At 53.1% G+C, this 14,174-nt stretch overlaps 1 protein-coding gene across 8 annotated transcripts in view; it reads left to right on the top strand.

The window, feature by feature from the left end:
- The window catches only part of EHMT1 (euchromatic histone lysine methyltransferase 1), a 222,698-nt gene that overhangs the window by 192,640 nt on the left and 15,884 nt on the right, over window positions 1-14,174 (top strand). For all 8 annotated transcript variants that reach the window (XM_074394408.1, XM_039461268.2, XM_039461267.2 and 5 more), the window contains 7 exons: window positions 7,273-7,427; window positions 9,069-9,236; window positions 9,431-9,575; window positions 10,453-10,530; window positions 11,478-11,593; window positions 12,842-12,928; window positions 13,450-13,528. In XM_074394408.1, the coding sequence (XP_074250509.1) occupies window positions 7,273-7,427; window positions 9,069-9,236; window positions 9,431-9,575; window positions 10,453-10,530; window positions 11,478-11,593; window positions 12,842-12,928; window positions 13,450-13,528 (828 nt within the window). The remainder of the gene's footprint in view (window positions 1-7,272; window positions 7,428-9,068; window positions 9,237-9,430; window positions 9,576-10,452; window positions 10,531-11,477; window positions 11,594-12,841; window positions 12,929-13,449; window positions 13,529-14,174) is intronic.

Below are 14,174 nucleotides of genomic sequence, written 5' to 3'. Positions count from 1 at the left end.
GCCTCAGCCTCCTGAGTAGCTGGGACTACAGATGCATGCCACTACACCCAGCTAATGTTTGTATTTTTAGTAGAGATGGGGTTTCGCCATGTTGGCCAGGATGGTCTCCAACTCCTGACCTCATGATCTGCCCACCTTGGCCTCCCAAAGTGCTGGAATTACAGGCGCGAACCACCATACCTGGCCTTTTCTTTTCTTTTCTTTTTTGCTTGTAGATGTCTAGTTCAGTGCCATTTGTTGAGAAAACCATTCTTTCTCCATATTATTGACTTTGTACCTTTGCCACAAGTCTGCATGTACGTGTCAGTCATCCATGTGTCAGTCGTCCACATGTGTCAGTTGTTCACCTGTGTGGATCTGTCATCTGTGTGAGTCCGTTGTCCACATGTGTCAGTCTTCCACATGTCAGCCATCCACATGTGTCTGTGTTTGTCAGTCCGCAAGTGTGAGTCTTGCTCATTAGTCGTCCGCATGCATGTCAGTCACCCATGTGTCAACCATCCACATGTCAGTCATCCACGTGTCTGTGTTTGTCAGTCCGCAAGTGTGAGTGAGTCTTCCTCATTAGTCGTCCACATGCATGTCAGTCACCCATGTGTCAGCCATCCACGTCAGTCATCCACATGTGTCTGTGTTTGTCAGTCCGCAAGTGTGAGTGAGTCTTGCTCATTAGTCATCCGCATGCATGTCAGTCACCCATGTGTCAGCCATCCACATGTCAGTCATCCACATGTGTCTGTGTTTGTCAGTCCACATGTGTGAGTCTTGCCCATTAGTTGTCCGCATGCATGTCAGTCACCCATGTGTCAGCCATCCACATGTCAGTCATCTGCATGTGTATCAGTCGTCTACGTGCCAGTCATCCACGTGTGAGTCGGTCATTCATGTGTGTGAGTGTGTCATCCACATACGAGAGTCAGTCGTTCAGGTGTGTGTTGGTCTGTGTGTGTTGGTTGTCCACATGTGTGTCAGTCATCCATGTGTGAGTCAGTTCCCCGCATGTGTGAGTCAGTCCCCCATGTGTCAGATGTCCGCATGTGTTGGTCATCCACGTGTGAGTCAGTTGTGTGCATGTGTGTCAGTCGTCCGCATGTGGCAGTTTGCATGTGTGAGTCAGTCATTTACATGTGTCATCCACAAGTCATTTGTCCATGTGTCAGTCATCTGCATGTGTCTGAGTCAGTTGCCCATGTGTCTGTCCATGTGGGTGTCAGTCATCCACGTGTGAAGTGGTCATCCACATGTGTGTGTCATCTGCATGTGTGAGTTGGTCATCCACGTGTCAGTTGCCCACATGTGAATCAGTTGTGTGTCAGTCATCCATATGTGCATCAGTCATCCGCATGTGTGAGTTGGGTGTGTGTCTGTCATCTGCATGTGAGAGTCAGTTGTCTGCATGTGTGTGAGCCAGTTGTCCACATGTAAGAGTCAGTTGTCCACATATGTGTAAAGCCAGTTGTCTGTGTGTGAATCAGTTGTCCACGTGTGTGAGTCAGCTCCAGGGCCCTCTCTTCTGATGCATTGATCTGCATATCTGCCTGTAGGCAACTACTGTCCTTGATTGATACAGCTTTACAGTGGGTCTTGTAGAATCATTTTTCCACTCCCAAACTGGATGCTGCTACTCTCCCACACTTTACCTATATGTATGTTCTGAACACTGTAATAGCCATATGGTTCTTGTTTAAGCACTCAGTGGTTTTGTTTTTTTTGCTTTTGGAGACAGAGGCTCACTCTGTTGCCCAGGCTGGAGTGCAGTGATGTGATCTCAGCTCGTTGCAACCTCCTTCTTTCTGGTTCAAGTGATTCTCCTGCCTTGGCCTCCCAACAGGTGTGTGCCACCATGCCCAGCTAATTGTTTGTGTTTTTAGTAGAGATGGAATTTCACCATGTTGGCCAGGCTGGTCTTGAACTCCCACCCTCAGGTGATCCTCCCACCTTGGCCTTCCATCGTGCTGGGACATGAGCCACCACGCCTGGCTGAGTCGTCTCTGCAGCTGCTCCTGCCATCCCCATCCCTGTCCTCCCAGGCTTCTCCACCTCCATGGGCTTGTGCTTCCTTCCACCAGCTTCACTTCTTTACCTCTCCTGTGCTATTGATTTGCTTGTGATGACCTCTTACAGGCTTTTTTCTTTTTTGAGACAGAGTTTTGATATTTCCCTCAGCCAGGGGTGCAGCGGCACAATGTCGGCTCTTTATAACCTCCTCCTTCCAGTTGCAAGCGATTCTCCTGCCTCAGCCTCCCAAGTAGCTGAGATTACAGGCGCCAGCCACTGTACCTGGCTATTTTTTGTATTTTGAGTAGAGACACGGTTTCACCATGTCGGCCAGGGTGGTCTCGAACTCCTGACCTCATGATCCACCCAGCTTGGCCTCCCAAAGTGCTGGGTTTACAGGCATGAGCCACCATGCTCGGCCCTCTTGTAGCTGTTTAATACCTGGAACGTCCTTATTTAGCCTTCATTTTTGAGAGATATTTTTAGAATTCTGGATGCATAATTATTTCCCCAGTGCTTTAAATGGCGGCCTCCTTGGGTCCTCACCTACAGTGTTTGCAGTGAGAAATCCACCATCACCATGCAGTTGTTTCTCTGTGTGTAACGTGTCTTTTTAATATGGCTGCTTTTAGAATTTTTTTCTTTATCTCTTGATTTTAGCAATTAGATTTTCCTCTAAGCCTTAGTTTGTCTGTAAAGCATTTGATTATTGATTGCCTTGGTATTATTTTGTGTGTGTGTATTTAGGGTTCATTGAGCTTCTTGGATCTGTGATCGGTTTTTGACAAATTTAGAACATTTTCAGTCGTTATTCCTTCAAATATGTTTTCTGTCCATCACCCTTTCCCGAATCCCAGCTGTGTATGTAGGAGGCTGCTCCGAGTGGCTCCACAGCTCACTGGTGCTCTTTTCACTCTGTTCTGATTCACTGACACTTTGTTCTGCAAATGATGCTGTCAACTCAGCCAGTGTGTTGCTATTCCAGGCACTGTAGCTTTCAACTCTAAAAGTTACGATGGCGTCTTTCAAACATTTCCTAATATGTTTGTACTTAACTTTCGAACCCATAGGATACGGTTATACCAATGGCTTTATTTACTTACATTTTTTTTTTTTGACACAGGGATCTCACTCTGTCACCCAGGCTAGAGTGCAGTGGCACAATCTTGGCTCACTGCAGCCTCCACCTCCCGGGTTCAAACAATTGTCCTGCCTCAGCCTCCCAAGTAGCAGGGATTACAGGGTCCTGCCACCACAACTGGCTAAGTTTTGTATTTTTAGTAGAGATGAGGTTTCACCATGTTGGCCAGGCTGGTCTTGACCCCTGACCTCGGGTGATCCACCTGCTTCAGCCTCCTAAAGTGCTGGGATTACAGGCATGAGCCACTGCGCCCGGCCAACCAGCGGCTTTAATGACCTCGTTTGCTGATCCAGCATCTGCGTCAAAGCTGGGTTTTTGGATTCACTGGGTTTTTCTCCCCATTGTGGATAAGTTTCCTGCTTCTTTGCACATCCGGTAACTTGTACCGATGCCAGACATGGGTGAGTTTTACCTTGTAGGGTGCTGAGGACTCTTCTTCCTATGAATGCTCTTGAACTTTGTTCTGGAACTCAGCTAAGTCACTTGGAATCAGTCTAATCCTGTTGGATTTTGCTTTTCAGGTTTCTTAGGTGGGTCTGGAGCCACTGAGGCAGGTCCCTCCACTGTCCTCCAGCCCACAGCCTGTGGCCGGACTGTGGGGAAAGGCCCTGGATTTTCAGTGTGCCTTCTCACAGGCTGTGGCTGCTGGCGCCCTGCTGGATGTCCAGGTGGAATGCATGGATCTCCGGAACCTCTCTCGGAGCTCTGTTTCCTGTCTGAGCATCCAGGGGCCCTGCCTGGCTCCCTCCCACACCAGGGCTGGAGCTCCCCAGGCAGTGGCTGGGCTGCTGTGGGCTCCCTCACGGGTTCCGTCTCTCAGGGGCACGGTCCTTCCCTGCCTGGTCTGGTGTCTTGACAGCTGTGGTCACAGGTTTTGTCTCCTGTTTTATGCTTCTGGTTATTTGAGGTGGGAGGGTAAATCTGTTCTGGTCTATCTCACCCCATCATTTCAGGAGTACAGGTGTTCACCAGGTGTAGGCCAGGCTTGTCCTAACTCTGTAGACCTCAGGAAGGCTGGACATTTGAACAGTCCCAGGGTGGAAGGATCTTAGGTGAACTGGAAGCTCTCAAAAATTTAATTCTGGGGCGGGTTGTGGTGGCAGATCACTTGAGTTCGGGAGTTTGAGACCAGCCTGGGCAACACGGTGAAACACCATCTCTACTAAAAATACCAAAAAATTAGCTAGGTCTGGTAGCACGTGCCTGTAATCCCAGCTACCGGGGAGGCTAAGGCATGAGAATCGCTTGAACCCCGGAGGCAGAGGTTGCAGTGAACCGAGATCGTGCCAGCTGCACTCCAGCCTGGGTGACGGAGTGAGACTCTGTCTCTAAAGAAAAATAAAAAATATAATTCTGGTTATAAAATCATAAATCATTCTGATAAAGGAAAAAGAAAAGAGGCCCCTAAGCAAGCAGTATTTTGTTCAGGGAGCTCTCAAATGTACGGAGGAAGAATCCAGTAACAAAGACCAGAGGGATGGAAGAGAAAGCCCCAGAGCAGTGGGGGCTCTTGAGGAAGTCCGCTGAGGCCACGCAAGGGAGTTTGCTTTTAGTTTCTGTTTAGAAGTCAGGGGAACAATGAGGCCTGTGCCTGGGGCTGGCAGCTGTCTGTGGATGAAGATAACAGTTCTGCTTTTATCTTCACGTTCATTGAGCTGGAAGCATTGATTGTGCCCCTGGTGTGGAGTTGGGAGGGAGACTGTGGAGAGCACTGGGGTGTCACAGAAGAGCCCTTGTCCTTCTCTCTTAGGGGTGAGACCCCCACAGACCTGCAGAACCAGTCCCTGGGATGTGGCCAAAGCCCTGCACCCTCGGTGGGAGGGGCAGAGCTCCAATGGAACCCCATCCGCCGGGAAGCAGAGCCTGTGGGGAGGAGACCTCATCCATGTAGGGGTCTGCCTCAGCCCCGAGCCTTAGCCTCCACAGCAAAGCAGATAGTCAGCAGGGCTTGGTTTACTGCGTCTGTGAAGATCACTGATTCCCAAGGGGAAGGAGGCTGCAGCCAGCCGCCCAGACACTAGCAGAGCTGAACCCACTTCAAGAGTGTGAAATGCTCATGACCTTTAAACCAGCCATCCTGCCTCTGAGGGTACATCCTTGAGAAATCACGTAGAAAAAGAAAAGCACTAAACACTTGCTGGCATTGTATTCCAGAAATATACCAACAGAAATTGACAAGTGTTGAGAAAAAGAAAGGTCTGGAGCCCAGTGGCCGTCCGTGATCCGTACAGAGGCGGGTCTGATGCCGCCTGGCGTGGAAGGCACTCCTCAGGGGGTGCCAACCTGGAGGAGCCCCTGGTGACTTTGGAGGGTCAAGGACAGACGCGTCAGGGGCAGGAGACGGTGGGGGTGTTCCTCATTGCACTTACTGCTGTTTTATCCCTGGGTGATAAAAGTTAGGGATACTTCATTGTTCTGATTTATATTCTTGGCCGCCTGAGGGAGGTGATCATTTTCTCTCGTTTCTGTTTACTGTTCATCTTTTCCTTATGTAAGTTTTTTCTTTTCATATCCTTTACGCACATTTTTTTCAGAATGACAGTGTTCTAATTTAGTGTGCAATTATAAATTACAGCTAGTGCTCGACTTACGACCATAGTCGGGACCGCAGAACGGTCGTGATTTGGTCGTAAGTTGAGTTGGCTGTATGTACAGTTGAAATGGTGCACGCGGAGATGGTAGTGCTGCCGGAAGCTGGTCCGCACTGTTGTACGCCCAGCTGGGCAACGTTTGCTCTGCCAGACGCAGAGCAGTCGTGGCTAGCGATTGTGGTCATAAAGTTGAATGGTCATAAGCTGCATAGGTTGTAAGTTGATCAATACCTGTATATTTTACATGTGGCACAAATATTTCTCCAAATTTTGTTTTATTTAAAAGAGGCCTTTTTAAAAGTAATTTTTTTTTTTTTTTTTTTTTTTTTGAGACGGAGTTTCGCTCTTGTTACCCAGGCTGGAGTGCAATGGCGCGATCTCGGCTCACTGCAACCTCCACCTTCTGGGTTCAGGCAATTCTCTTGCCTCAGCCTCCTGAGTAGCTGGGATTACAGGCACGCGCCACCATGCCCAGCTAATTTTTTTATTTTTAGTAGAGACGGGGTTTCACCATGTTGACCAGGATGGTCTCAATCTCTTGACCTCGTGATCTACCTGCCTCGGCCTTCCAAAGTGCTGGGATTGCAGGTGTAAGCCACCGCGCCCGGCAAAAGTAATTTTTTTTTTTTAAATTGAAGCGGAGTTTCACTCTTGTTGCCCAGTCTGGAGTGCAATGGCGTGATCTCGGCTTACTCTAGTTACCTGTATTTTTACTCTTTCCATTTTTCTCTTTTCCTTCATAATAATTAGTGATTCATTTTTTACTCATTTCCTTTCTGTTTAGACTTTTTTTTTTTTTTTGAGAAGGAGTCTCACTCTGTCTCTCAGGCTGGAGTGCAGTGGTGCAATCTCGGCTCACTGCAACCTCCACCTCCCAGGTTCCAGCAATTCTGCCTTAGCCTCCCCAGTAGCTGGGACTGCAGGCACATGCCACCATGCCCAACTAATTTTTTGTATTTTTAGTAGAGACAGGGTTTCACCATTTTGGCCAGGCTAGTCTTGAACTCCTGACCTCAGGTGATCTGCCGCCTCAGCTTCCCAAAGCACTTGGATTACAGACATGAGCCACTGTGCCTGGCCCAATATTTTAATTTAATCAGATTTTCACATCTTTTTTCAAATCTTTCAAAAGCATTGTCCTGTCCTATGACTATACCCCCTGTTTGGAAATGAATATAACTTTTAAAAATAGATGAAAAAAAAAGTGCCTTCAAGTGCTGATGTGTTGAGTTTAGGTTGGTATAATTCTGGATGACCTTTTCCCTGTTTTTACAGTATTTTTTACTGTGATTGTGTTACTTTCACAATTATTTATTTTTACGGTGACAAAACAAAAAAGGAAGTGCCTTCCAGAGTTGAGATGGGCGCTGGGTTCCTATGTAGTGGCTTGTGGCACCCTTTCCATCAGGCCCTTGCTGAGGGCGGCCACACAGGCTCCGGAGCCTGTCCTCAGGTGCGAGGACTGCTACTACTGTCTCGCGGTCCCAGCACCGTGAGCCAGCAGGAAGCCTGCACTGAGCTCCGGCTTGTGTCTCTGTTCAGGAGGAGAACATTTGTCTGCACTGGGCAGCATTCTCTGGCTGCGTGGACATAGCTGAGATCCTGCTGGCTGCCAAGTGTGACCTCCACGCCGTGAACATCCACGGAGACTCACCGCTGCACATTGCTGCCCGGGAGAACCGCTACGACTGTGTCGTGTGAGTGTGACGCTTCCCCTGGCTGGGGTCTGGCAGTGACCCGGGCGCCCACAGGGATCCCTTGACGGTCACGTGTTCACACTCGACCTCGAGTGGACACAGGCCTTCTGTCCCCTCGTGTGGAAGTGCACCCTTCTGTTCTACGCTCGGAGAAGTGTCTTTCCCGGTCCATGTTTGAGATCAGCCGTGGTTTATTTCTGGGTTAGGGAGGACTGTCACGAAAAATTCCCACATTCTTAGATCAGACCTTGAGTCTCAAACCTGATACTCCTGACGTGGGTGAGGGGTAGCATGTGAACAGCCCTGCTCCCAGCAGGGACCTGCCAGCTGAGAGGCCCTGAGAGGCACAGGTTGCCTTCTGGGAGCAGCACTGCCCGCAGCCAGGGTTGGAGATGCTTGGGACTCTGGCGCTTACTGCTCAGGGCTCTTTTAAAACTTGAGACCTTCAGCTGGGTGGCGGTGGCTCATGCCTGTAATCCCATCACTTTGGAGGCCAAGGTGGGCAGATCAGTTGAGGTCAGGAGTTTGAGACCAGCCTGGCCAACATGGTAAAACCCCATCTCTACTAAAAATACAAACATTAGCCAGGTGTGGTGGCTCATGCCTGTAATCCCAGCTACTCCAGAGACTGAGACAGGCAAATCGCTTGAACCCGGGAGGCGGAGATTGCAGTGAGTGGATATTGTGACAGTACACTCCAGCCTGGGCAACAGAGTGAGATTCTGTCTCAAAAAAAACCTTGAGACCTTGATCCCATAAATCACCCACACTTGGGTTGTAGTCAGTGGCCTGGGATGGAGTCTTTGGCCGCTGGGGAAGGACAGGGAGCTGTGGGTGCTCCACGCACCAGCCTCCGGTGACTGGCCCCCACAAGTGGGGCTGTGCCCTCTCACATTTGGACCTCATGATGGCTGAGCCAGGTTGGTCACCTGGTTGTGCAAAGTCCAGCCCCCACGCATGGTGACTGTGGTCTCGACGCAGTGGGCAGGAACGGAACTGAGAACTGCTGACGCTGTGCATGGCCCGTGTGGCCTTTCTCCCTCGGTGCTTCCCTTCTTGTCCTTGAGGGTAAATTTGAATGAAAAATCCAAGAAAAATCAAATGCCACCCTGGTTTTACACACTCTTCTGCTGAAAAAACAGCCTGCTGACTTTGACAGTGAACATGGGAGAGGAGTAAGGGAGTGATGTTCCTGAGTGAGGTCAAGCCCATCTTTTTAGAATTGTCGGTCAGCAGACTTGGTAAAGTTGTTTCCAAATGAACAGTGTGCTCCCTCTGTTTTTAGTGATGATAGTCATTTCATAAATCTCTTGGGAGGCCGCGGTGGGTGGATCACAAGGTCGAGAGATCGAGACCATCCTGGTCAACATGGTGAAACCCCGTCTCTACTAAAAATACAAAAAAATTAGCTGGGCATGGTGGCACGTGCCTGTAATTCCAGCTACTCAGGAGGCTGAGGCAGGAGAATTGCCTGAACCCAGGAGGCGGAGGTTGCGGTGAGCCGAGATAGCGCCATTGCACTCCAGCCTGGGTAACAAGAGCGAAACTCCGTCTCAAAAAAAAAAAAAAAAAAAAAAATCTCATCTTTGTGATCTTAAAATCAGCTTTAAATGTTTTGTGGGCTTACATTTTCCCTTTTAGCCTCTTTCTTTCTCGGGATTCAGATGTCACCTTAAAAAACAAGGAAGGGGAGACGCCCCTGCAGTGCGCGAGCCTCAACTCCCAGGTGTGGAGCGCTCTGCAGATGAGCAAGGCTCTGCAGGACTCGGCCCCCGACAGGCCCGCCCCCGTGGAGAGGACCGTGAGCAGGTGAGCCCCGGCAGGACGGCTCTGTGGCACATCAGCGGTCAACAGGGCTTTGGGAGCTTGCAGTGAAAGCTTCTCCCCAGGTGGAGTCCAGATTGCCAGGGCCAGGTGTTTGCCAGCCGCCCCACTGCACACGGTGCCACGCCCTGGGCAGAGCGCGCGTCAGCCTCCAGGTGACACCGGCCCTTCCATGGCAGGGACATTGCTCGAGGCTACGAGCGCATCCCCATCCCCTGTGTCAACGCCGTGGATGGCGAGCCATGCCCCAGCAACTATAAGTACGTCTCTCAGAACTGCGTGACATCCCCCATGAACATCGACAGAAACATCACCCATCTGCAGGTGAGTGACGCAGACCTAGGGCTACTCAGGCCAGGACATGGGACAAGCAGAGACTTCCTGAGCCTGGGGTCCTGGGTTCTTCTCACCACTCAGAGCAGGAGGGCTCCTGGGAGGCTTCCCAGGAAGACTTCACTCTCTCTGTAGTTGCCTCCCATGAGAGAGCTGGAAGGCAGGTGAAGGTCCTCTCGGGCACATTGCTCTTCCAAGGGTTCTCATCAACCCCAAAGCAGTGGCAAGCATCTCTGTGATGTTTTCGTAACCTCACACTCGGGGGCCCTGGTGCAGCCTCGTGCCCAGTGTGAGGGGAGCCCTTGCGAGGCTGCAGGACCACCTGCGTCCCTGCACCCCGTGTTCCCTGGAGGGATGGGCCCAGCACATGCTAGCTTCCCCAGCCTCTGAGCACATGGAGCCTGGTGCCCTCACTGCCTGCGCCTTCTTGGGCACTTTCTTTGTGGCTCTGCTTGTAGGCAGCTCCCCGCCTTCCCAGGCTGGGCACTGCCCAGGGCCCTCTGCTCAGGGTGTGCAGGGCTCTGCGTTCTCCCCTTTCCTGTCGAGCATCTGGCCACAGATGCAGCCGATGCCCAGCCCTTCACCCACCCTGTGTCACCTGCTGCTGTGTCGCTGCCCTGCCTGCCCCCGTCCCTCTGTTGGGATCCTTAGCCAGAGCCCCCTCCCGCAGGCATGTGTCATGATTCTTAGCATCTCGAGTGTCCTCTCCGCCCTTCTCCCTAAGAGGCCACACCCTCACGCGGTGTCTTTGAGAAGCACTTAGCAGATTCAGGGGTAGCTTTGAGAGTCGTAGAACACAGCCGTGACCGGGAGGGAAGCGGAAGGCGGGTGCCAGCCCGTCTGACAACACTGGGGCCTCTCTCCTCAGTACTGCGTGTGCGTCGACGACTGCTCCTCCAGCAACTGCATGTGCGGCCAGCTCAGCATGCGCTGCTGGTACGACAAGGTGAGGGCGGCCTCGCGCGCGTGGTCAGGCGGTGAGCGCCGCAGGTCCGGCTCTGCAGAAACAGTGCAGGGGTCCGGGACGCCAGCGCTGTCATGGCAGCACTGGGAAGGCGTCGGAGGTGAGCCGGGTGTGGCTGACAGGGGAGGCACAGTAGGCGCCAGCACCCAGGTCAGGTCGTGAGCCGAGGACATGGCCGCCTAGATGGTGGCGGCGGCGGGCAGCCGGTCAGCCTGGCCTGCCCGGGAGGAGGTGCTGCTCGTGTTGTGTGTGTCTGGTGAGCTGTGCCTGTGCTTGCTGAATGTGAGGTGTGTGAACAGGGAGGGTACGGCTGCGCTGGGTGCAGGGAGCATCGGTATGGGTGGGGAGGTTGGGGAGACACAGGCTTGGAAGTCTCTGGTGGGTGCTGGTGCCCAGAGGAGCCCGGGATGGGGGCCGCTGAAGAGATGGAAGTGGAGGGCAGCCCTGGGCAGTAGGGATGTAGTTCAGGGAAGGGCATCTAAGCAGAGGCAGAGGGTTCCTGGTCTCCCGAGTTCAGAGGTCATGGTGGGAGCAGAAGCCGGCATGGCCTGGGTGAAGAGACGCCGGCGGGGAGAGGCAGCAGGCGTCCCCTCCAGAAGCGGATGTTAGAGGAGGGGTGGCCGGGAGGGTGGAGCATTTACCCATCTGAATGAGAGGCCCCGATGGGAGAAGGATTAGTGCCAGTGAGGGCTATGGGGGTGGCAGGCTCAGAAAGCCGCCAGGCTCGTGTCTGAGTGGTGTCTTTTGGGGTAGAGTCCTGCTGAGGGGGGAAGGAATGTTTTTCCCTACGTGGGTGTTGAAGTTTGACCAGAAACTGTCACGTGTGTGTCACTTTGAGCCACACTAAGCACTGAGTAAAATGAGTTGACGTCAGTTCAGTTGAAGGGTGAGTGACCTCTGCTGGGCCCTTGCTGCTCATCTGTCCACAGGACGGCCGGCTCCTGCCAGAGTTCAACATGGCGGAACCTCCCCTGATCTTCGAGTGCAACCACGCGTGCTCCTGCTGGAGGAACTGCCGAAACCGCGTCGTGCAGAACGGTCTCAGGTGAGAGGCAGCTTCCTGCACTCCGCTCATGCGTGTGTTCGCACGGAAGTCACCCCAATACACAAGAACCTCACGTGTTTGGACACACATGTGTGTGTTTGCAGACAGAGCTGGCAGTTTACCTCCGAGCCCTGTATCCTCGGGAAATGTCGCTCGTGCCGTGTCACCAGCACAGACTTAGGCGTGAGAGAAGGAGCAGCGTTGGGTCAGTTGAGCTCAAAGCAGAGGAATAGACTTGACCTAAGAATGACCGTTGTCACCAGTTCATGCGTACACTCTTCAACAGCCGAGGGCTGTCATAGTTCTGTTTTAATACTCCAACCATTCTCTAAATGTTCTCTATTCTCTGGGATTCTCTAACAGTGAGGTGGTGTCCTGGTGCCTCTCAGGCTGCATGGATTTGCTCTCCTGGGCTGCTCAGGCTGCTTGTGGAGCCAGGCTTACCCAGTGCCCTTCGCCAGCCGGGCTCGGACCCCTGGCTGTCCAGCAGCTGCTCTGCTTTCCCCGGGCTCTGGTTTTGAGCATTCCCGCCACAGATGTGCTACAGATGTGAGACTGGGAAAGTCAGAGCCCCTCTGAGTCATAAGGGAGAGCTCTGTCCCACACTTCAATTTAGCTGAACACTAATTTCTGTAGTATTGACTTTTTTGTAACTTCCGTAAACTTGGTCCATGCTGGAGGGTGGTCTCTGTCCTTGGTATGTTAGAAAGGCCTGGGGCTGAGGACGGACACACACGGGACTTGGTAGGAGACACATCACGGACAGGCAGACGAGGGATGCATGCCAGACAGGCAGATGAGGCATGTGGTTCTCAGGGCTCCTTGGAGGCCCACAGGTTGGGGCCACCCAGCTGCCCTCCTCCAGGCCTGCCCAGCCACCCTCGTCCAGCCCTGAGGAACCCACCACTGCCACCTCCCCTCAGCCCTGAGGGGCCTGTGGGCTCATCGTCAGGAGTAGGCGGGACTGCAGGTGTCACCACAGCCTGGTCCAGCTGTAGGCTTCTCTAGTGTTAGCACCTCTAACCCTCAGTGACTTGCCAAGGTCATGGGCTGGGGTGCCCCAGGCTGATTCCTGGGTTCTCGGCTTCCTAAGAGTGTTCCGCCTGTGAGGTGCCTGCAGCATCTAATGCTTCCGATACAGAACCAGTTTTCTTTCTAGTTCAGTGACATGGCACCAGCTGGCTTTTGCTGACCATTGTGGCAAGTGGCTGGGGCTAGCCTGGTCCACCATTACTCTCTGTTTTCCAGGGCAAGGCTGCAGCTTTACCGGACGCGGGACATGGGCTGGGGCGTGAGGTCCCTGCAGGACATCCCACTAGGCACCTTTGTCTGCGAGTGAGTGAGTCCCTGGGTCACCCCAAGCCTGGCGGTGGCATGTGTCATTTCTGGGACAGAGGCCCATCTGTATCTGCACTTCCAAGAACCCCCTCTGGGAGCGGGCACATCCCGGGCCTACTGCTGCGTGGGGTGGGGACCACTGAGACCCTGGCCCTGAGAACCCAGTTCCTGCTGCCCTGAGTCCTCTGCTGCTGCCCTTGAGCAGCTCATGATTGCGTTGAAGAAGACGCTGTCCAGCATGGGCAGTTAGTTCTGGGGAGGATCATTCTGGGTTCTCAGGTGCCGGACCGCAGACGCCGAGCATTCAGTATCACCATCCTCGGGCACCTCAGCTGAAACTCCCGTTCTGCCACAGGCACACGTCTCCAGACACAGTCCCCGCACGTCCTTCTGGGGCTCGCGGCGGTTCCTGTGTGTGCCCTGCTCCTTCCCTGGGGGCACGGAGACTGGCTGCGCCTGTCTGTGGGCCGTGCTCGGTGCCTTCCAGGGCCTCACCTGAACGGCACCTCCCTCTGCAGGTACGTTGGGGAGCTGATTTCCGACTCGGAAGCCGATGTTCGGGAGGAAGATTCTTACCTCTTTGACCTCGACAATAAGGTAGTGTGTTTTGCCAGGCTGGGGCCACGTAGAGCGTGCCATGAACTGTAAAACCTGAATGCGTTTGTCCTGGTAGGGTCCGGACACAGGCCCCAGGCGCAGGCCAGGCTTAGTGTTGATGCAGATGAGAGCTCTTACAGCTGACAAGAATGGGCTTGCTATAGGTCTGCTGAGCTCCACATTCGGAGCTGGCCTTGGTTCTGTGCCCAGCCTGCATGGAGGGACCTCTGACTCTGGAGGTCCCTGAGCCTGTGCAGCCGACTGACCTCTCTTGTGAGAGTAGGGCCTGAAACCCACCAGTACGATCCTCCAAACTGCAACTGTGAGACTGCAGAGAGGCTGAGGAGGGTGCCGTGTACTTGACAGTGACTGATGAGGCAGCAGTGAGCCTCCCATTGAACAGAGATCTCCCCCAGCCCACCCAGTCTTCACCACCGCGGTGCTAGAACCATGTGTAGGAGACAGCAGGGTCCACTCCAGGAGCCTGGTGTCGAGAGGTCTCTGAGGCTGGGGTAGGGGTGACTGACCCGTCCCCGCCCTCATGCTACTTCACTGTAGCCCAGTTCCATCATTGCTCTGGATTTCATCCATTGCCTATTTTAAAACCTCCTGAAACCTGCAGTCACTGCAAGCAGGTGGGGGAGTG

Source organism: Saimiri boliviensis, chromosome 2 (assembly GCF_048565385.1).
Source record: "Saimiri boliviensis isolate mSaiBol1 chromosome 2, mSaiBol1.pri, whole genome shotgun sequence".
In the NCBI taxonomy this organism is placed as follows: Eukaryota; Metazoa; Chordata; class Mammalia; order Primates; family Cebidae; genus Saimiri; species Saimiri boliviensis.
Note: the sequence above shows the minus strand (reverse complement) of the source record. Positions and strands in the feature narration are given on the sequence as shown.